We start from the raw sequence: 24082 nt of genomic DNA on the forward strand, positions 1-24082 counted from the left end.
AGTAAAAATAAGAAAGTAACTTTTTTCTCAACTGCTTTACAAGCTTGGAGCTAGACACGGTCCTATTCCAGAATCCTCCCTGAAACTACGGAAGTTAAAAAAAAAATCAGCTTCCCTATCAAAAATAGTTTTTAACTACATGACACCAAGAGCTGTTTTTATATAAGACCACAAATAAAACAAAACTAATCAATTATGATTTAAAGAGCACTCTCTCCACATAAGAGAGCATGTCTGTCATGTAAGGCAGACAATCCCAAAAATGTACCTTATTTCTACAGTTCTTTACTTGATTCCAAGATATTTCTGTTTACATTTTTCACCTTTGAATATTTCAAAATGTTTCAAGAGTTTGGAAAGTTAGAAACACATAACCATTCTAGCTTTTCCATTTCACATAGTAGCTACTTTTTCTTAAAGTTACTCTAGGTTACATTTAATATGATATAGTGACATCAAATAAATTTCAAAAGGACAAGTTTAAAAAGGTTTCTTCAAGGATTTCTGAAGTATACTGAAGTATGGATAGAAAACCATTCGGATGTCAAAGGAAAAATGTCATCTCTTGCACCAGATAGCACATACTTTAAATCTCTAACACAAACAAAAGAGAACATGCAGCTCAGATAATTTCTGCATTTTCTACTGTTCTTTCAGGAACAAGTTTAACCTGACTTTTCCAGTCACCTTTGTTAACTCTTTTAGACTTTTTGATCAAATCTGTTTCAAGTAGCTGCTTATCACCCAAGCCTACTAAGCACAAAAGAAACTGTCAGTTTGCAGAAAGTCCTCCTGCACATATTCCAAGGAGTCTCCAAGGTGTTTGGAGAATCTAGCAAAAGGACTTTAGAAAGATCCTGAAGTCACCCAGCTGGCTCTGCACATAATGATCAGCTGCCTCATTAAACAAGATACACAGCTATTGCATAAACTGACTTTCCATTTCCTCCTATGCCCTTTGCTCTGTGTCGTGTCACTGTCTCCTGTTGGGACACAGCTCTGCTGTCCTGGACTGGAAGGGCAACGAAGCTCTGTGGGGATGGGCTCAGCTGTCTCTGAGCTTAATGCACAGGAAAAACAACAACAAAAAAAAAAAAAAAAAACAAAAACCCAAACCAAATAAAACCACCGAAACAAACAAACATCCCCACAAAAACAGTTGTCCTTTAATGCTGTAAATACAAAGGACTTGGGATTCCAAAGCTCAAGAAGAAAAGACTGGGGGAGGAGAGGAAGGGGAAATAGGAGTCACATAGGGGAAATAGAACATTAATTTTAATCAAGCTCAAAAACCAGCATTACAGTCCTGGCTCTCTTATTTGCTTTGTTTAATCTCACCAGGTATTCAATAAAGCCCTCCAGCACATGAATCAGTCTCCTACAGAGAATGTTCTACCACCGCTTGCAAGTGCTCTGGTAACTTCTCCTAAAAACACTTCTTTTTCTTTCTAGATGCATCTTGCTGAACTGAGCCAGTCAGCCTTTAGCACAGAACCTCAGAGTAGTGAGTAATTGTCATGTCCAAAACAGAGCTACTAAATACACTTGTGTTAGCAGATTCATTAGCAAGCCTCTCAGCCAGGCCTTTGGAAAACCAATTGTATGATTTTCAGAGTACTCCGTACTTCCACTAGCATTATTCATCTCTCAAGAATACATGAAACTTCAAATAAACCTTGCACCTTTTTTAGATACTAGCATGTCTTCCCCCCCATAAAACAGTTAATTTACTTTATTATGCTTGCAATACTTTAGCAAATTCTTCTCTATATCCTCTCATATTATTTAAAACATTTTTATTTCCTAAGAAAAAGTGTCTTATCCCAAAACTGTGATTTCAGAAACACAAATCATAAAAGGTTTTTAAAGCTGGATAGATTTCCAGAGAAATCCAGCATCAGCTTTCTAAATTAAATCTCATAACTTCACAAAAATGACATCAGAAAATGTGCCAGTTATATTTTATATATATTTTATTAAAACAAAAAAAAAAGTAGCTTATTGTCTGTACATTTGATCTAAACATTTGAAAGGTACTAGGTTCAATTCCAATTTCTGAGTGGTTTTTTTTCAGTGCAGATTGAGGATAGCTGATTTCTTTTAAATTCTGAATTCACAACTCATACAGCCTGTTAGGACAATCTCATTATATTAGATTGTATATGCTGCTGGGGAACAAGGGCAGCTGTTGATGGGCACAAGGAGATGAAGAGTTATGTATATACTGAAGAGACGTTTCTGTCATGTTCCCAAAACTGATACAAGGTAGAACTTTCTAATTTCCCAGGAAGTTTTAAAAATTAAAATATTCACAATGCCAAACCCTAATTTCCTTTTAGCCTCAGAGTACTTTTAACTGAGAATTTCCAAACAGAGAAGACACTAGTTTAGGGTGACCCAGAACAGAGGTGCACTGCTGTGCTACAACTTCAAAACTATTTGTAAGCAAAACTCCTCCTCAGCTGAAGGAAAATCAGGTTACCCAGGGCACCAAAAAGATAACCTACAGTGTGAGTGTGTCCTGCACAACAATTTAAACAAAGACTTCTTTTTACGATGTTGTTTTATCCTCAGTGACTTGAAATGACACTGGTTGTTTCAGGGTCCAAGCAGAGCAGAGACAACCACAGGAGCCTGTGTGATACTTGGCTCAGGAGCTATCCTGCCAACAGAGACCAGTGAAGGAAAGAATGCCAGACACCTCCTCACCTGCACAGAACTTGCCCATGCACTGGTCAGAAAGAACATTTTATTTCCCTTCCTGCTTTCTTTAAGGCATTGTTGACTTTGCCTCCCCACAGCTCAGGCGACTGAAAGGAAACCTGTTTGAAACCTGAGGCTGTTTCCCCTGTGAGCTGCAGAGAAGTTGTCCCAGGCCTTGGGACAGACAAGGAGATTTGGAAAGAAATTGTTTTGGTCTGCCTCTGCTGCCACTCTGGCTTTTTTTCACGGAATTTTTTAGTCTGCCTTTTAGTCTGTTCTTTACTACCAGCCAGATTATAGCTGGATTTCATTAAGGCCATTTCTACTTTTACATTCCCAAAACACACTTCAAACTCTGCAGTAAAACTCTTTTTTTCTTTTAACGTAGGAACACCGAACAGCCTAAAACTTAAAACCCCAATAAAACAGAAGTGAAACAGTAACTGTTCAATCTCATACAAGTTTTGCTACCAAGAAAGGCCTCAAGCCTGACACAGGTGTTATGTGGAGGGAGAGACAGACCCATGCAGATTTTTTTTCTGAAAGCTGGTACTTCGTCCTAATTCACAGCAAAGGCCTTTTCTGCTGCCAGTTGCCAGGGAGATTAGAAATACTATTCAAGCTTGGAGGGATCTTTTGTCTCAAGCTCTCAAAAAGCTCTCACTGAGCATTTAAAGCTCTCACTGAGCTTCTTCTCTTTCTGTCATTTTAGGGGAAAAAAGGAGATGGAAATTTGTTATGGAAGGAAAAAACAAGCATCCACAGAATCCAACCATTTGCACAACAAAAAAACCTCAAAAGAACAGCTCAATACCACCTTATCTCCAAGAAAAGAAAACAACCCAAATATAAAAGAAAACCTCCCTTCAACAAGTACTATGGGCTAGTTAGTATATTCTTTCTTCTAACAAGGGGCTACAGAGGGCACACAGAATGAGAAAATACTGCAAGGATTCAGGCTTGCTGCCACCAGCAGCAAGAAAAAAAAAGAAGCCTAAGAAGATGTGAACATACTTTATCTTTTATTTTCTTATGAAGAAAACATTTAGGACAGAAAACCAGGTCCTTTAAAAAATGAGACTATACAAAACCCCCCAGTGTCCTAGATTTTTCTGTAAAATTTAATAAGCATCTGCTGAAACAGCTGAAATTATTAAAAGGGTTCCCATAACCTTAGCCCTTCAGTATAATGGCAACATTTCCACACTTATTTACATTAAAGATCTGATCTTCCCTATCAGCTGCCCAGAAAAAAAAAAAACCCAGGCCAACAACAAAATGAACTTTAAGAAAAAAGCAGCTTGCACTGTATAGAGAACTACACAAGTTGCTGGCTGTATATTTGAACTGTTCTGCTTATGCTCCTGAGAGCTCTTTTAAAGTCAGCATTTTATCTATGTAAACTTCACCAAAGTTTAGAGAGCCATTAATGTAAATACATGGGCACTAAAGCCATTGTTTTTACATTTCACATTTCTAGGGGAAAAAAAAAATTAGATTATTCTCAAGTGGCTTTCAGTTGCATTCCCTGTACATGTAGTATAGGCAGATCAAAAACATTACTTAAGTAGCATTTGAAAAGGCACATAAACACCTGGGAAAGTCAGCAGGTAACCACAAATATTTTGTTCATTATTCAACAAGCCATTAGCAGCAATTTCATGGGACAAGTCATCCTATGGTTTATAACTCCAGCAAACCACTTAGGCTGCTCTAGTACAGCTCTCCAAGGCCAAAATAATAACAAACAGCCATAAAAAGTATTTACAAAGTAGAGTTGCTTTCATATACTGATAAACCTTTCTGCCGTCACCAGCACCCGCAGCAATCACTACCAGAAAATTTTAGCCTAACTCTCCATTGCCACTGGTAAATAAAGACAAGTAGCACTGAAATATTGCCATTTTCTGAAAGAGAACAACTTTAAAGCTTACCCAGAGAGCAAGTAGCTGCAATATACTAGTTCTTTCACTTTAATTAATCTGAATGCATCATGCTTCAGCTAATAATTAAAACTTGCAAGTTGTTTGTTTTTACAAGCCTGTCTGAGCCAAGTTATCATTAACAAATTATATTATATTGGATAAGCAGTATAACCAACCACAATTCTGAATTAAATGGCATTAGAGTCATAAACTGATTAAGATACTTTATTAAAATACAAACTACAACAAGAGCATTCTACTTACCATTTTCACTATGTCAGCATAAGCTGATTCAACAATAACTCCACGATTTGTTGAAACATATTCAACCAGTTCATTCAGTGTTGCTCTCTTGATTTCTTTGCTTTTCAGGTCTGAAACAGAGTCCATGAAGTCAAAGAGCACACAACACTGTTGCAACTTCTGACAAAAAAGATCCTGCTGTTCATTGAAGGTGGCATCTATAAAAGAAAACAAAAAAAACCAAACACTTAAGTCTGTAGAAGCAAATACAGGATTTCTAAATCTATTTTGTTGACAAGAATTTGCAAGCTATGACTTGGTTTTTTTTTTCAGTGGGCAAGAGTTGTGCTTCATAGTCAGCAAGCTACTAACAAATTATTAAGCAATTTTGCCAAAAGTATCTGTATGTCAGAATGAAACATCCACCATCCCCAACTTTTGGTACACGAAAGAAATAACAGACCAAGACATGGCAATAAATTTATTTACCAGCAACGGGTTACTGAATTAACTTTATTTTGAATACATAAATATTAACAAGTCTCAGCTCTCCATCACCAAAAGTCATATCCAGAAGCAGTGCATCAAACTAACCTTTCATTCATCCGATTTGTCTCATTCTGTTCCCTAATCCTTTATTATGTAACCTGCTTAAAAGCTGTAAAATCTGCTTTGAAGGAACCTTGTCTTTTTACCCCAATGCAAAATGCTTCACATACTTTTGGCATCATGTGATCAACGTTTCTCTGAAGAAAGAATTCCAGTATTTTAAAAGGATTAATCCTGAATTTTAATGCCTTGGTCTAAATAATTTATGACAATCTTAGTCATATAAGGGTTTTCCAGATCTTTTGGCCTATTAAGACAACGTGTTTGGCTGTGACTTAGCATTTTCATTTTAGCGTTCAGTACCTCTGTAATCTGATAAGCAGAATTCCTCCATTAGCATTTCACATTTACTCCAAAAGAGACGGATTACCAAGCACTAACTACATTCTTCAAAAATTTAATACAACCTTAATATGTCGTAACTGTTCCAAAGCTGCATGATCATAACAATCATTAAAAGTCATGGTTTTAACTGAAAATTTGGTTTAATGTGTCTTTTGTTCTTGTTTTCAACTGTTTATAGGGGTTTGAAGCCACTGGACCTATACAGCATCACCTCATCTATCAGCCAGTTGGTATTTCACTCACTCTGGTAAAAAAATAGCACTCCCAATTTTATCTCCACATAAAGAATGCTCTCCCCTGAAGAGTTTTCAAGACTGGTTACAGCCTGACTACATCCCTTAGCACCATTCATTCACTGCAGTATTGCTATGAACACTGCTGTTCCATCACCAAAAAAAAATTATCAAGACAAGAAAATGCAACTGGGTACTGAAAATCTTAAGTCACACTTTCAAACCTGAACAAATCAGGAAAAATCTCATGCTTCTCTTTAACGATTTATAATTATTCTAATTCAACAAACTTCACTAAGTTTATACCTTTAACAGTATAAATAAAGTATAAATATAATTATCAGTTCACTCTGATAATGCCTGTTTCTCAAGTTTCTACCAAAGCACCTTTCATTTAGTGGCTGGAACAACAACAGTCAACGGCAGGTTGAATATTCAGCAGTTATCTGATAGACTTGCTTCATTTCCATGAGCAAAAAGTAATTGCTGAAATGGACTGACACACCTCCAGTGTAACTAACCCATGCTGCCCTGCAAACTCAGGCACCAGGACACTGCCCTGTGCTGCCTTTCCCCGCCTGACAGGTACCATCCATTAGCTGAGCACAACAGCTTCAGGGAGCTTTTGAGCAAGCCAGCAATTGCTACTCCCTCATGAAGAACGATTCACGCTTGTCAATTCTGCCTTTTGAACCGTTTTTCTTTTGAAGAAAAAACCTTGCAAGATGCTTATTTCACTCAGATAACTACAAAGACACCAATTGTTACACTCTGCAAAATAATGAACATCAGCTGTAAAAACATTTGTAAGTTACGTAACATTTCAGCTCAGATCTTCTAATATTCTACACCGGATGGCATGAGTAAGTATTGTATCATAGCAACAAAGCAATAACAGTGACATGCTGAGGATAAAATCCAAAAAAGCCGAATTTAAGGAACCGACACAGGGAGGGCAGCTTTTTTTGTTGCTAGCCCCAAGCTGACAGCCAGACTAACAGAGGAACCAAGCCTACTCTTATTTTCCCTCACTACAAACTCAACTATAGTTTGAGTTACAAAGGTCCACAAGTGAGGCACAGATAATACAATACAGTTAGCTGATAATATTTTTTTTTTAAATTAAAAATGAAGTATCACTAAGCAAAATTTACTTAGAAGTTTCAAAAACCAGCAGATGGCACAGGAATACTTCTAACCATGGCTCAAGGTTAGACTAAGGACCTCAGGTTAAAAGCCAGAAACGGGAATTCATACAAAATAATTAAATCATTTATTACCTTCCCTAGGATACCAAACAAAGTCCTGCATTAGCCACTTCTGGTTAGACATCAGAGTAAAAGAGAATCTTTCCCCTGCCATGCATCAGCAGTCCATTTCATTAGCAACCTGATCTCTCCCAACTGGACACATTTCCTCAAATGAAAAACCTGCCCATTAATCTATTTTGTTACTATTAAAACATTTAAAGTAAAACCAAAGGAAATATCTTCTTCTAAGCATACATCCTTTTTTTGGACTTGCAAGGGGAAACAATTACTTTATCAACTTATCATCTCTAGTCATCTGCAAGAGAGGAAAATTATGTGCAACCACGGCAAAAATAAAGTAACAAGAAAGCCAGTTCTATTCTATCTGCACAATCTGTCTTCACATGCTCAATCCCTGCTTGACACATTGCACATTTGTCTCAGGAATGTTATGAAAGGTACCATGGGAACCACCAAGTGATAGAGGAAAATTTGTTTGTCATATAGGGCTCTTAACTTTTCAAAGCCTTGCCTTTATGCCAGCACAGTGAAAGCTAGACAACTTTATACCACAACAAAATCCTATCACAACAGTTTATTCTAGTTGTAGGCATAAAACAAACTGTGCCACCATAACTGCAAAAATACTGGAGCTTTTAGCTTTAGTAGTTGAACAATCCACAGCATGATTTTTAAACCAGCTTCAATCTAATATTCTATGAAGATTTACATCATACATGTGGAGTTCAAGATAATTGTTATTCTTCAAACACCCTAAATACCATAAAGACCCCAGAAGATCAATTAGGTTCCAAATAGACAGTGGATGCCTCAATGAAACAGCCCTGAATCAAGCATAATGATAGGAAATCCTGAAGACAAAAATTTAATATCCAGCACCAAAAGAATTATTGCAAATTATGATCCACTTTAATCATGACTTGCCTCTGGTCATTTCCAGGATAGATAGTAGACAGCTTGTACCTGATTAAAATACTTAATTTGATTGTTGCACTTCATAATACTTAAATTCTCCACAGACTATTTGTACTGCTTACAAACCCCCACTCATTACAGACAGCAGGCACGATAATAAAGGACAAAAAGTAACAAGCAATTTGACTTGGAAGTTCTTCCTAAGCAGAAGTTTTAAAATGCTGAAATGGCGTGACTGTACAGATTTGTCTCTAAATCAAATGCTTTCAGACTCATAAGGTCATCAATGCAAATCTAAGCACGGAATATTGAGTTAAGAGCCTAATCTTTCTAGGACAGGCCCAAGCAAAATATGGAAAGAAAAAGAATTCACAAGAGCTACCTCAATGGTACATAAATGGAGACAAAAACACACTACAACAATATCTTCCTACAATATATTTATCTCTTACGTTTACAAGCATTCCTCCTGGAAGAAAAAGATAGATAATTTTCCTTTCTCAACACAATTGTTTATCCAAGACCTTGAGTACAAACCCAGAGAACCTAACATAATCCTTGATTCATCAGCAGAAACCAGACTCTAAATCCACAAAAACTCTCTCAACAACACAAACGGCAAGTTCAAAATTCATAGTTTTCCTGCCAATACAAAATAAACCCCCTAAAACATTTTCCTTTTTTTTTAAGTCTCACTTAACTAAATATTTCCACTTTTTCCAGAAACAGCTACCCTAGGAAGATGCAGAAGCCAGAGAAACAACCAAGAAGCCTCTGTCTGACAGCCTCTTAAAGCAGTTCACTACATAGCCCTTTCAGGCACTTAGAGGATAATGATATTACAGAATAAAGTAACACCTATCTCCTTAGAACTTGGTGACAATTCTACATAATTCCTTGACAAACTGAATGCATGAAGAGGATCATGTCGCAATTATGCTGCATTCCACAGTGCAAAGTTTAGGATTTAGTCTCTGCTGCCTGGTTACACTTACTGCACTGTACTGAGCTCAGTGGTGGAGGGATCTGCTGGAGCAGGGTGAAGCCTTAACACTGACATGGAGAGAGGAGCATGTGGACTATGAGACACCGAATCTCTAGGCTTGGTTTTGGGGCTTTTAATTTAAAGGAATCAATGTTTTTGTACAGCCTGCTCCTTTCAGGGACATTGTCAGTCTGAAAAGGAGGTAGAGTGATAAACTCTGCCCCACTTACATAAACCAAGCATGGGGAGTTCCATTTGACATAAATTTAATATTTGGTTTTGGCCCAGAGAGCTCATGTGTGTATGATTGTTGTGACCTCCCCTAGCATCTGAGTGTCAGTGCTGACGTTACAGGCATGGCAAAACAATGTTAGGAGATTTGGTTTTGCATCAACTGCAGTTTTGGTGCAGTTGATGTTACAACAGGGCACAGAGTGTTTCCAGGTTCTCAGAAACCTCCATCTGCAACCTGACAGGCAGCAAAGTCATTGGCTGATAGAGACTGAGAGAGGTCTCTCCCCCTGCTATCCCCTTTCCCATTTACTCCTCCCTTCTTCTCTGTTCCAGTCACATCCATCCATCAGCACTGGCTCTGGAACTTGTCAGGCTCTTCCTAAGCTGCTTTAACTCAATAACGTGGTCATATTAGTGAGGTTAAATGGCTTCTGGAGGAGCCTGATGTGCATCAGCTCTGGCACAGGATTAGACACGGGAGCAGCAGCTCTCTGCAGCGAGCTGCTAAGTTAGTTTACCATCTCCTCTGGAACCATATCACCCCAAGTACTGAGGCATGAGATAATGCAGAGGTAAGATTTTTCAGTTAAGTTAGAGACTTTTGAGACTAATACATTTTGGATTTTGCATTTGTTGTGAGATTTAGTTATTTTGGGGATTTTGTTTTGTTTTAAATCACTTTAACCTCCTTTTTAAAGAAAAAATGCAGCCCCTGTATACTTGGCTGCCCAAGCCAAGTACACTTGGCTGGTAGTGTATAACATTCCCCAGTAACTCCCTACACCCATAAGAGAACTTCCCACAATTCCAGCTTTTGGCAGCTCAACAGCCCCACTGAAACTGGTGGGGCTACTCAGACGAGCTCTGTGCAGCACCATAGGCATCCAAGGAACTTTTCATCAGTATTTTCAGGTTTTCCACATTAAAAAATCTTGGTCACCCTAAAGAATAAGCACTATTTTTTAGCAGACTAGTAGTTGTAGGTTTTCCCTTTGCCCCCTCCAATCAAGATTTCAAAGAAGTGTTTTCAAATTACCTATTACCCCAAAATCTACAGCTGTTGCTAGGACTCCAGAAGGGGCTGAGTGAATTTTTCTCCATGTTGTCAGTAAACAGAACTCTGACTTGCCAGGACAGATAAGGGACTCAGAAAAACATAATGTATCCTAAAAGTTCACCAGCTCCTTGTTCAATAGTAAGTTTGTTCACTAGAGAAAGATTTGGAAGACAATGAAATAAAAATGCATTTTCAATAATTATTAAAGGGAAATTTATACTACCTATAGGAGATAAACAAAAACCAAACCAAACCAAAAAACCCACACAAAACAAACACAGAAAGGACTTGGCACAGAATTACGAAGTTGGTCAATCCTGTCGAGGATCCAGGTGCTCACACTACCATTTAACCTCTCCATTTCAGAAATCAGGACTGCAAAGGGGCAATCAAGATCACAAGCTGAGCTTCTCCTATATTTCCATTTTTAAGTTAACTACTCTGCAGATGGCCATCAGGCAAGATTTGCATACAGTGGCACCCTCCACAAGATAAATCTCCAGTCTCTTTTGAAATAGTAAGAAAAACAGAAATTTTGCTTATTGAAATAGTCTGAATTTAAACTTAATTCTGTGATACATGCCAGGGAAGACAAAAAAAAGACAATCATATATTAGAAGTAAAACTAGATGAGAATAACAATCAACAATTCCTTTTATTCACCTATGGCACTGTGATTTAGAGAGTTAGTTACAAGAGTAGGCTACAGATAATTTTTAAGTCATTTAGTAAAAAGTACTCCTGGAAAGCTGTCTCCAACCCAGTAAGATATTGTTTGTTCAGTCTCATCTGCTGCTCCACGTGGCCAGCAGTTGACCTCAACAAATCAGTCCAGAAAATCTGAAAAGCCCATGCTGATCTAACAACATCTGTCACCAATTCTGTGACACAGCTTCTTGCAATGATAATGAACTGCAAGTATCTTATCTAGATTGATTCTACCTTCTATCTTCCAGGCTTTCTTATAGCCTCATACAGTTAAGAGTCTCCAGCTACTACCATATTAAATCCCTTGATTTTAATTAAGATTTGAGTCAACCAAGAGACTTCAGAGAGTAAGAAAGTACTAAAATATGCCACTGAAATGCTTTTGTATTAATAGCCCTATTTCTTACTGGTTAATTACAGAAGACAGCAAGCAGTTAAGATGCAACAAGTAATACAAATTCCTCTTGGTCCTTAAAGTTAGAGTCTAGTAACTGGGCCTGCCACAATTCACTTTATTTCTACCACACTTTCTAAAATAAGAAGAATTAAAGCCCTGTTGATTCTTTAAACAAATAAAAACTCACCAAGCATACCAATCACTGGAACAGGAACAAAAAACACCCTAAAGTCACCCTTAACAAAATGTACAAGTTTAACAATAGAAAGGTTACCTCAAGAGCATGCCAGCAGTTCAGAATCTAGCCGAAATTAACTTCCATGGAACAACAAGAAGGAAAAGCAAGGGAAAAAATTGTCCAGTGGACTGACACAGTTGAATCAGTGTTGCTTTTGAAAGTACTGAGTTGTTGAGGAATTTGCACATGGCTAACCACAAGAAGTTTTGTTCAGAATAAAATTATTTATTAGAAAAGGCAAAGAAGTTTCACTTCTTACACAGGTGCAGTGTTATATTTTCAAAAAACAATTAACCCCCCACTGCCCTTGTACTTGAAACAAGCTCGCTCCCACCTATAAGTCAACTATAATGCTCTTCAAAGCATTCATTTATGGTTTTGGCACATACTGCTAATGTATTTGCTGTCATCATTTGAAACCCATAAAGCAGTTTTAGTGACTGATCATATGGCAGGGTAAGCCTTTTTTGAATATACCCAGAGCCTCTAAAAAATAATTTAAAACAGGAACCTGCCTCTTTAAGGAAGAGACTTCTAAATTTAAGGGTGATAAATCTTACTGTGGAATCCATATACATAGCCAGGTCATTCAGTAAGGAAAAGAGAATAATTAGTTTTTTGAATGGGAAATGGTTTCTCAGAAGATGTGCATATGGGATAGATGGCACCTTTAACTTAAAATTACACAGAAATTGATACACAGGCCCAAGAATTCAAACTGCTTTCCCAAACAGAAAAGACAGCTCCTAAATAGCTTTTTAAATATTGAAATGCAACAAAGGATTTTGTAATAGTAAAATAGAGATGCTTTCAAGTCTTCCTAACAAGAGGGCAAATAAATACCAAGGTAAAGCCCTGTGTATGTAAACTGGTAATTTCTTTAAAGTCTAAGTTAGGTTACACTGAATGAGCCACAAGGTGAAAGTACCCAGAGATGCTGCACAAGAACTTGTTACTCCAGGTAATTCACTCTTGTGCCACGAAAATTAACCACCAACAAAACCCAAAGGACTACAGAAATGGAAGGACACTACAGACCAAGCTTCTGAGAGTGTCAAATCAAAAACATCAGAAGGGACAACTGGTATGATCCTCCACGTTCCCAAAATATGACCTTATTTACACTTTTCCACAAATAAATAGTGTTTCTGTAATGGCAAGTGCTTCTATCAAAGTGTAATGGTTCAAAAAATACTGGATTTTCACATGTAGTTTTGAATATGCAGTAAAGCCCTTGAGGGTGTGACAAGGATGAGGGTGTGAGAGTGTCATATCTACCCTGCTAAGAATTAAAAGAATAATCTGAGCAGCTCTGCTCCCTGTTTTGCCCCCCCAACAGCTGTAGTGCTCTGCACAAATTTTACCAGGGCACACAGACAGCCAAGAAGCAGGTGACAAAGGCAGGTGCCACACAGGCTCAGTAAAAATTTCAGCTTAATACCCATTATCTAGGACTGCATTAATAACATTTTCAATTCACAGGGACACAAACACGTTCCCTGAACAAAATGAATTTATTTCTACATTGTAAGTCTGAAGGGACAGCAACTCTATTTACAAGTTAAGGTCCCTTTACTTTAGGTCAACTGCAAAATTCCTGTCTGACTGACATTACGGTAGTTTATAATTAATGAGTGGTAATTACGAAGTATGCCATAAGTGGATCTGTGTTCCATACTATTAACAGATTAAAAATCTATTAACTTCCCCATCATTTCCTCACCATATGTAAGTATAAAATTATTTTTGAGTAAGATGAAGTTGCTCCAGTTTGATACCACACAAGAACATGCAAGTCAACACAAATCAAGTTTGCTTATTTTCCAGAAACTGAAGAAACACTAATTTTCATAAGGCAATATTAGTGCTAACTGAAATATAAAAATACCCTTTATTGAAACGAAGGGTAGCTATAAAACACAATTTAACAGAAGTACAGAAACTTATTTTGTAATTAATTTAGCACTTAGCTTTTAAATGTGAAGGAGATGCATAGAGGAGTAATTTAATATTAAATGCATGTCAGAGGAAACAGCCAATCTAACTTTCCAAAACACAAGGAAAACTCACCTCTTCCTTTGAATTCCTGTATAAATCTGTGTGGAAGTTACAAGTACTGGATAAACTCCTCGGATAAATACATAGTTCACAAATTGGCTAAACAAGTGCTTCTTACTTTTCAAAGCCTTCTCGGATCAATAAGGAGACACTTTATAATTCTGTTGCAGTAGCAAGAACTATGATGAAGTTGGACAGGGAACACAGGTGAAATTCTGGTAGTGCTGTATTCAGTGACCCAACTCCCATCAACCTGAACAAGAACAGATCATCCTGAGCAGACAAACAGCAAACATTCATGGGACCTCTTTGCTAAACTTAAGTGAAGTAGACATTTTGTCTCAACCTTTTCTTTATGAGGCTATTTTTTCATCAATTTCAAGCATACTCAAACAGTTATACTCTTTCTACCAAGAACTCTAAATATGAAGTGTTCAGTAATGAGGGAACCTGCACTTCAAGTCTTCTCCCATTTGGCAAAATCTCTTGGCTATTTTTAAACCAAATTTACATAATTTTGATGTATTTGGTTTATTTTGATCCTGCTTCCTACTCTTAAGGGAAAATGAACAAATATGTATTACCAAACCCTGTCCTTCCTGACTTTACTGTGGGACCAAGCCCATGCCTCTCAAGAGGTTGGTGATACATCTTCATTATTCTTCTCAAAACAAGAACTGCTTTCCTAAAGAATCCAACTATGTGAAATGCACACGTTTGTTTCCCATACATAATTCAAGACCTAAGCTCAGCTCTATTTGTTGCTTTTACATAGACAGGGAACCAAAATTCTGCTGCTTAACAAGACTTCAATCTTATATGTATGTCATATTTCAAGCACAGAATTTGTCAAAAGTTTTACACAATTACACTAAATTGGAACCTTTTTAAAAAAGGTTTCCGTCCCATACTCTCACATACAATTTCACTTGGGATGAAATTAATAAAATATAATAACTGTGTCTCTGTATTTTGAAGGACCAAGCATCTACAGAAATAAACCTATTAAATCACTTCTAAAAGCTCACTTGTTTATGCAGTGGTGCACTCTGCTAATCCTTTAATACAGCTATAGTAAAAATGAAGCTGTTTCCCCCTTCATATTTAGAGACATTGCTGTGACTTTTTATTCCTGATCATTTTCAGATCAGCCTTACTGCCCCATGCTATACCGTCCTCCTCTGAACTTGCTCAACCCACCTTCTCTTTAATTTCTGAGAAAATCCACAGTGCCACTTTCATTGTCTGTCACCCACAGCTTGTCAACTCTCCAAGCGTGTGATGGTCTCAGATACAAACTCCTAATCAGTCATTTGAAACTTGTATAGCATGTGGAAAGCTTTTCTCCTATTGTAGGGAGTAACTTTATAATCTTTTAAATTCTTAGTGTTTAAAAGAAATTATTTACTAGAAATAAAACATCTCCCTTTTGCAGCATTGTTCTTGAATAGACACACACAAATATAATTTTTACTCTCACCTCGACATTCCAACTCCTCAGCAAAATTTGTATTTCTCTTCTGAATCCTATCATATCAACAAAGCTGACAAAACCCATCAATTTCACCAAAGCTTTGCTTGCCAAGATCAAGGTAAACAATGGAAAAGATAAGAAACTTCAGATGAGAATGAGACTAATCTTTTCCCAATAGTAAAGGCAGTGCAACAGCACCATTTTTATTTTTTAATCTATAGCCCTTTTTTTCCACCATATCCATTGCAGCAGTACATGCTATTCTTTAGTAGGGTATAGGTCTGCTGAGTTCTGATCAGACTACTGTTTGTTCCCATAGCCTCCATGCCCTTAAAATACTGAGGACCTAGTATCCTGCACTTATATTTCACCAGCTTTTCCCAGCTTCACGTCCTACCCCCAAAGGTACAGTTATGCACTCCTGAATTTTAAATTCTCAAGATAAAAACCTCTCATTTCTGATGTGCAGAACAAAAACCCCAAGCCTGTGAAGTTTCAGGAAGATCACAAGAAGTTCAAAATCCATGGCTGCAATGAAAATTTACGAAGAAATTAAAAGAGAACATATTAAGAAATAGTTCCAGAAAGCTTCACAGCCAACAGGAGTGATGAGATTCCAAACACTGAGTTCCCTGCAGCCACTGGAGAGGAGATGGTGTCTGCCCTCTCTTCCTACTTATGCTTTTCCATCACCTCAGCAGTTCCACACCATGTCTCCTCCACCTGTAACGTACTCCTGGGCTCTTGCTTGTAGAAAATGACAGGTTTTGCTGTCTAACTTTGCCTACTGCTGTCCCAGTTTGGACAAGAAGCCCAAAGAAAGCCACACAGAGCAGCCTCTCAGAGCATGGCAGGTGGGAGCAGCACAGCAGATCCTGAAGGAGCTCTATGTACCAGCTTGGTAAATACCAACTCATCAGTCCTGCTACTGAGCTACAACAGCTACAATTGGACCAAAAGAGAATTTGGACCACATAAGATTCATCTGCATGAAGAACCACATGCTAAGCTCTGAAGTATAGCAAGCATTAAACCTCAACACAATTCATGGTTCGTTTTCTTTTTAATATTGACACTATACAATTTATCTTTCCTCTAGTGTTCAAAGTAGTTTGAATTGGTCTTGCTGAAACTAAGAAAATTAGCCTGAGGAAGAGTTGCAAATAAAACTGTCCATACTTGGCATGGAAAACTTCAGTCCAAACAGTTCAGCAATGTTGTGAGCAGCTGAGAATAAGGTCTTGTGGAAGAAAACTGAAGGCAACCTTAACTATGATGAACTCTGCTTTCAACTCAGAAACAAACTATGAAATAGGCATCTTGTAGAAAACATTATTCACTGGCCACAAATTCAGCAAAACTTGAGAGAAACTACTTCAGTAGTTATCTGATGGAATCAATGATGCAGACTTTAAAAAGAAGCTGTCACCATCCAGTTTCTAGCAGAGCATTTTGTCAAGGGAGTCTTCTAAAACAGGTGTTATTTACTACCTATTAATCCCACTGGGCTGCTGCTCCAACCCTCTAAATCCACGTGCTGCTGAAAGCCATAATCTTAACCTGCTAGATTAAAACAAGAGTCAGGACAGCAAGGGTACAGAAGCTAAATTTTACAGCCTTCACAATGGAAGTGTCTTTTTTTCCTCAGAACACAACACATATCCCCTCTGTGCTTTAAAAGAATATTAATCTCTCCAGAACTGTTGGTATGACACCTTTTCAAAAGCACTGAATGATTTTAAGACAGACAGATGTTAAAAAACCTTCAAATCTATAGACTGAAGTAACCTTTTGATCAGATAGCCTGCAGCAATAACTAATTCCATCTGTATTTCTTACAGCAACTAACATTAAATTCAGCACCTGCAAAACTACTATCTGACTAAACCAGAAAGCAATGAATATGGAAAAAGAAATCTGATACTAAGTTGGCACACGGAAGATGTGAAAGATTGAAATAGAAAAGTTCATGTGAAGACAGTCAATAGGCTCTATATTTAGGAGTTGCTTTTGATGGAAGTATATTCTAAGACCAAAAATTCAAGTCTATGGATAAAAAGGTCAATTTGTTAAGAATAAAAACCAAAATGTTCCACTCCATAAACTAGGAACAGTTCCTTAATATAGAAAATAATTCAAACAGCTCGTTTTTCATGGAACTACTACAGCTTTTCATCTGTTATAGCTTGTTTATTTCTCAAGACTAACTTCACTAAAAAGGAAGTTTTGACTACTTCACAGTATGTCCTGCTGAGATTATAGTAAGAAGTAAACATAAATTCCTCACAGAACATCCTCATTCTTCATCTGAATTAAAGATTCTCACTTTTAAGGAAAAACTCATCTAAGATGATTACAGTTGCAAGGGATGTTGAATACAAAAGGTGGAGGATGGGGGACTATAGAAGAGGAAATAACAATGAATCATGAGGGACACAAAAACACAAGTGAAAATCTGAGAGAGAAAACTGTCCTTTCACTTATAAATATTTATTAAGGCTGTAGTAAAAGTAAAGCATTCTAAAACTTTTGAAGCACATTTTCCCTTGGGGAGCAAAGACAACTTAATATGACAAGAAAATTCCTCTCAGCTGTTTTTAATTCCACTTTTTTATGTCACTCTGAAGCACACACTATGTGACTCAAAAGCATTCAAAGTGTGAGGCTTGAAATGATCCTCAGATTTAACAACATTAAAATTTTACCTATCAGCAAGGTTACTAGGCCTCCCTGCAACATTCCCACAAAAGCTTAGTTTGAAGACAGCAACAGCCAAGCTCTCTCTCAAGGGTTTAAGTAAAGAAAATAACCAGAGTTAACATCTATTTTACACCTTGCATTTGAATGCTGACACTACACACTGGGAGATCTTCTTAATGTCTTCTCATTCCAGTACACTCCACCTCTGTAACTCTCAGCCCCACAGAGATCGCTCGAACTATTGCTAATCCATGGCTGAAAGGTTTCTGAAACACTTTCCAATTCTTCTCTTGTGAGGGTAAGAGGCATCAGGAAATGTTTATTCTTACCAGCTGCAGTTGACATGTTTGGTACGTAGAAGAAAAAAAAAAAAAAATCTATCTGCTTTACAACCTGACGGGCCGTATTAACTGTACTAAATAAAAGCAACAAGTTGTGTTTCCTATTTACCACCTTCCACCTGTATTTCTACATGCTGCTTCAACCAAAAGTGACAGAGACAAGCATGCATACAACTCCTGGAGAGAGTCAGATCAGGTTCCAAGGTCAAGTTGCATCTCTTTTTCAAAAATGAAAGTAACTGCCATGTTCTATTGCAGTCTCTTAAAACAATCTCCTGTTGGGACAAAATTATCACTTCTTAAGACAACAAAAATAACACTCCCTTTGCTAGATTTCTTTCAAAGCAACACTCTCAGAATTGTCCATGAAATTACAAAGTCCTGCTGTGTTCCAGCACATTACTTTGACTGAAGATTCTTCAAAATCCTTTTATTGTGCAAACTTCAGGTAACAAAATGAAAATAAGATTGGGGGGTGATTAAACAATCTTTTTTTCTTTTAAATATAATCAGTGTGTCCTCAGTATTTCTTATTCAGTTGTTAAATTATACAGTAAGATGGACACTGTCCTGAATAACAATGCTTTAGGAAATCTCCTAAATTAACTGAAGAACAAATTACTAAATTATTTTGAGTATCCTGCCATCAGTCAGGTTTTGCTGAGCTTTCACTTACACAAGATAGATAATCATCACACCCAAGGATAAGCTGAATGTTAATCACAACACACAATCTTACCATCCCTCCTCTCCACCTCACTCCCCCAAAAACACCTCTGAAGGGAAGAGTTCCTGCTACTGGGGACTGTTACTCGCTAGTAAGAGATGCGATGCATCACTGATAGAAGAAATAAACAGCCAAAGCACAGAATTTTGGTAATTCAGAGCAGCAGTACAACTAACTACAGAAATATATATTTTTCAGATTATCTGTGTAAAGGCTTTGAAACAGTACAACTCTGAAAGTGTGTCTCACCATCTGAGTTGGCCATTCCAGTGGCAAACAAAGCAGTCCCTACATAAAAGGAAAAATCCCACAACACTCTACTGAAGAAGGTACTTTCTAAAGTGATGGTAATTTCTATTTTTCTTCCAGAACATCTCTCCCTCCAGTAAAATAGATGCAAGTGTTTTAGGCCAGTCTGGCAAACCTACTGGGGAGTTTTAAAATACTGTTTATACTTATTTTAGAATATTATCGCTTAGAAGTGATGAAACAACACAATACCTATAAACAAGATGAAGTATTTCGCAGCAGCATAGTACCAAACTGCTTTTTCATTTAAAAATATTCAATTTTCTCCCAATACAGGTTTAATATACCTCAAGTTTAACATTTATTTGAAGAGGTCTGTAAAAGTAAAAACTTGTTCTAATTACTAAGCGTATGTTGAGCACCCATAAGCATCACTAAAATTACTGTATTTTCCTTCTCCAGCCCATCCATGGGAATTCTGGCTCATGATTCTACACTAGCATCATCAAAACTATTGCTGAATTCCGTATCAACTTTCAAGAATAAAGCAAAGATGTATCTTCCCAAGACACATGTGATTGAACAAACAGTTGCATTAAACAATCCATTCGTAGAGAGAGCAAACTCTTTCTAGAGCCTTTTTTGGTTTCAGGGGTAAGGAAGATTTAAGAGGAAAAGGGAAAGAGGGAGCACTATGAAAAGAAACCATCCCATGCCCACAGGTATGTTCAGGACAAATCTAACATCACAAACCTAAGGCACAAAAAACAAGCAAAAGGAGTGCTGCTTGACTTTCTGCAAGCTGCCTATTTGGGACACTACAGCTCATAAAAGTATATTTTGTCCACAATTTCTGTTCTAAAGTAGGTCTCCAAGGCAAGACTTCACATCTGAATCATAAGCATAAAGACTGAAGGGATTTTCCTTTAAGAACTTAAGGCAATAAGACAATTCAAACTACTATAAAACCCTGCATAACTGTAGAAATTCCTCTGCTGGTTTATGGCTTCAAATTTCCAAACATCTGAGCTGCTGATGCCATGCAAAATTTCTCTGTGTTACAAGTAAAAAGCTGTAAAACCACACTCACAAAACTACGAGACTTAATAATGCAGAGTTAAAAATTTAATATTAAAGTCCCAGCTCAGCAAAGAATATAAACTTGGACATTTTGCTGATTTAAGCTGGAATTGCTCCCTGCATAACACACGTATGTTTAACTGTTTGCTGGACCAGGACTCAAACTTTCTGAAGTCTGCCACCTATGTGCAGTATTTCCCAAGGGCCTTTACAAACTCTCAAGTGTGGTTTCTCAAACTCAGCTCTGATGAAAATGTATTGACTGAAGAGCGTGGAAACAGCCGAAACTGAATCTTGATTTCAAACAAATTATCCAGGTTATCAATCCCTCATATCAAAGTAGTGGACCAAGACAGGAGCCAACTTTCACAGAGGAAGGAAAGCCCAAACCCCTGCTGTTGTTAAAACTAACACCAAAAACTACTGCAACAAACATGTCAAAAACAAACAAACAACCCTGCCCTTGTTACTCCCCTGCCTAAGCTTATTTCTAGTCAGTAACATTTCTGCTAAGAGCCAGATTTATGATTCACGTACATCTGTCACTCAAAGAGCAGGAAAACGTGACAGCCTTGAAATACTAGAGACATGATTGTAAATGCCATAATAATCAAACTGAAAACAAAAACCAAAAACAACTTAGTACCTAGGAATATTTTTAAGTTTGCTATATCTTATTCAGATTTTGGATATTTGCTGCAAATCAGATTTTTTTTTTCCACCATCATATGATGCAGCTACAAAAGCCTTAAGACGATAAAGCCAGTGGAAGCAAAATTAACATGCTAGGTCACGTTAAGGTAATCGCTCTCCCTTATTTTTCAAGTCCCTGACAAATGCTTTAATAAAAAGTTTTGTATTCCCTCCCCAACATATCCTATTCATAATTTTAAAAATATACAAAAATGTATTCTGATGTTCAACGATGCAGAAGGCTGCAATGAACTTCATTTCTGTGACCTAATGAACTGAGCCTTCTCAAATTTAGCTGCAGCTAAATTTGGGGGATAAAACCTTCACTGCCTGTTTTCTGTTTCAGCAATGCCAGCATCCAGAGTTTCCATTCACTTGAGAGTGTCTCCACACAGCACTGTGCTGGAGGAAGTCTCCGAGGCAGCTCCTGGAGAGCAGCAAAGCGCCGTTCCAGCACCGTCCGGGAGCGGTGCGAGAGCGCGGAGCGGCCGAGGCCGCGCTCCCTCCGGTAACTCGGGACGCCACGGGCACAGCTCCGCTTCGCAAACCCCCGTGGGAGGAGCCACCGCCCGCTCCCAGCTTCCAGCGCTCAGCTGCCCGCGCTCCTGAACCCAACTCAGCGTCCACATTCTCCTCAGTAAGACCTTAAAACACATGCGAGCCAGCCAGAAAAGGGGGGCAGCGAGTTAGTGGAGTCAGCGCCCGGGACAACGGCGCTGGTTTGTGCGAGCAGAGGAGGAATTCCTGCCGCGGGTCCCTACCTGGAAAGCACCGAGGGCAGGGGAGGACACGGCTAAAGGGCAGAGGGCGCGGGGCAGGGGCCGAGCCAGGGCAGGCGGTGTGGGCAGCGGCACCTGCAGCCGGAGGGGAGGGCGGGAGGGCAGGCCCGTACCTTTGAGCTGGGGCAGCGGCGAGAGCTCCACCGGGCTGCCCTGGCTGCGGAACTGCGAGGAGCCCTGCGAGCGCTTCTGCCTCTGCGCCTTGCGCACCGATTTCCGTGTGAAGCCATCCACCTTCTCCGCGGCAGAGATGGCCGCCGACATGGCTGGGCGGCGGGGCGGCTCTCCACGAGCATATATTGCACCGGAGGGAGAAGCGGGCGGGCAAAAAACAAAGGGGCTTAAAAAAAAAAAAAAAACAACGAAAAACACCACCAAAAACGAAGTCCTGGCTGCCCTCACACAGCGCACCGACGAGGAGAGGAGCGGAGCGGGCTCTGCCGGGCGCTGGGGAGGCTCCCGGGTCGCTCCTCAGTTCCTGCTTCCCTCGCCGTTTCCTCCCCGCGCGGAGCCGGCGGGGCAGCGGAAGGGGGGAGGAGGAGGAGGAAAGGGAAAACAAACAAACAAACGCAAAGACAACTTTGCCCGGCGGGGCGGGGGCGGGCGAGCGCCAAACTTTCCCTCCCGGCGTCCCGCTGTCCTCAGGGCAGGCGCGGCGCGACCCGCCGCGGGACGGGCTCGGCGGCGCCGCTGCCCCGCTCCCGCTTCGTTCGCTCCACGTCCCCTTCAGTCGAGCCCGCTGTCATCGGCCGGAGTCGCCCCTAGGCTTCAGCCGGCTCGCTTCCACGCGCGCCTTGTCCGCCTTCAGCCGCCGCCGGGCGCTCCCCGCGCCTCTGCCGTCATGCCGCCGGGTCGCGCTCCGCCGGGGGCCGCCGCGCGTGGCGCCGCCAGAACCGCGGAGCCGCCGGGCAGCGGCCGCGCAACTTGGCCGAGCGAGCGGAGTTGAGCGCAGCGAGGGGGGAGGGGCGGGGGCGGTGGCAGCGGCCGCCGTTGGCGGCGACAGGTGATTGACGGCCCCGAGCGACCAATGGAGGAGGGGGAGAGCGGGACGCCCCCCGCTCCGCCCGCGGCGGCCTGGGGAGAACGCGGGAGTTGGGCCGCGCGCCGGGGACCGGATGATTGACAGCCGGCTCCTCCAACCGGAGGCGGGGCGGGCGGGGTTTCCCGGCGCGGGGAAGGGGAAAGGGAAGGGGAAAGGGAAGGGGCGGGGAGGGAAGCGGCATGGCGGGCACGGCGGGTCCCGCGCCCTCCGGAGCGCGCCCGGGGGTGCCGCTCCCAGGGACACCGCCGAGAGCGTCTTTGACCGGGAGCCGAGCGCGCTGGGAGCCGCGGCAGCGCGCGGTGCGCTCCCAAGCGCATCTCCGTGCCATCTCCCCACTGCTCCCGACTTTTTTGTTTTTCCTTCCACCCTCCCCACGCCTCAGCTTTTTGTGTCTGCTTTCCGGCTCCGCCGGACTCGGCTGTGTGGCGCTCGGTGCGGCCGCGGTGTTTTCCGTGCCGGGCTGGAGGCGCGGCGCTCCCTGGGGCGAGCACGTGCTGCCTTCCCGGGGGATGCGCGCGGAGCAGCCGCTCCCGCCGCTCGGCGCGGGGCTCGGGCTGCAGCCGGGCCCCGACAGGGAGGTGGTGACAGCCGCGAAAGCCACGGGTGTGTGTGCGCTGCGGGGCTGCGCTGGAGCGCTGTCCCATTCCCATATCCAGTTCCCCCTTCCCCCGTTCGCAACTGAGAACACGTGGGATGCCTTACCTCAGAGCCATTCACGTAGAGCCAAGTTCTAACACCTCAGCACATTTCTTTTTACTGTATGGGTTTGAATACCAATTCAGCAAATAAATGTTTGTAGTATTTTAAGCACACACTCAAGTTTCGGTAGCTGTGGTAGGGCATAAATACAGTAAGATCGCCATAAATGTTTGTAAAATGCCTTCGTGACATGAGTTGGAATTTAATCTTTGTGTGAATAAATCATAAATCAAAAGACAAATGAGTATAGCTTTATGTGAATATAGAAGACTAAGAGTGTGGAAGCCTGTTCGGTAGAAACTGCTCTCTCTGTTGCCTTCTGTCTCTTCATCTTCCTTTCCTCTGTCAACACAGTCTCTGACTTGTGCACTTCTCAT

General features: G+C 40.3%; 1 protein-coding gene across 2 annotated transcripts in view; it reads right to left on the bottom strand.

Annotated features, from left to right (window-relative positions):
* The window catches only part of PPP2R5A (protein phosphatase 2 regulatory subunit B'alpha), a 42361-nt gene extending 19456 nt beyond the window's left edge, over positions 1-22905 (bottom strand). Inside the window, exons 1-2 of one of the 2 annotated variants that reach the window (XM_064414283.1) lie at positions 22078-22905; positions 4893-5089 (exon numbers count right to left, since the gene is read on the bottom strand). In XM_064414283.1, the coding sequence (XP_064270353.1) occupies positions 4893-5089; positions 22078-22228 (348 nt within the window). In that variant the 5' untranslated portion in view covers positions 22229-22905. Of the gene's footprint in view, positions 1-4892; positions 5090-5465; positions 5488-22077 lie in introns of those variants that run through there. The other variant, XM_064414284.1, reaches the window with a different exon arrangement.
* Between the last annotated feature and the right edge of the window lie 1177 nt (positions 22906-24082).

This window comes from Passer domesticus, chromosome 3 (assembly GCF_036417665.1).
Source record: "Passer domesticus isolate bPasDom1 chromosome 3, bPasDom1.hap1, whole genome shotgun sequence".
NCBI lineage: Eukaryota > Metazoa > Chordata > Aves > Passeriformes > Passeridae > Passer > Passer domesticus.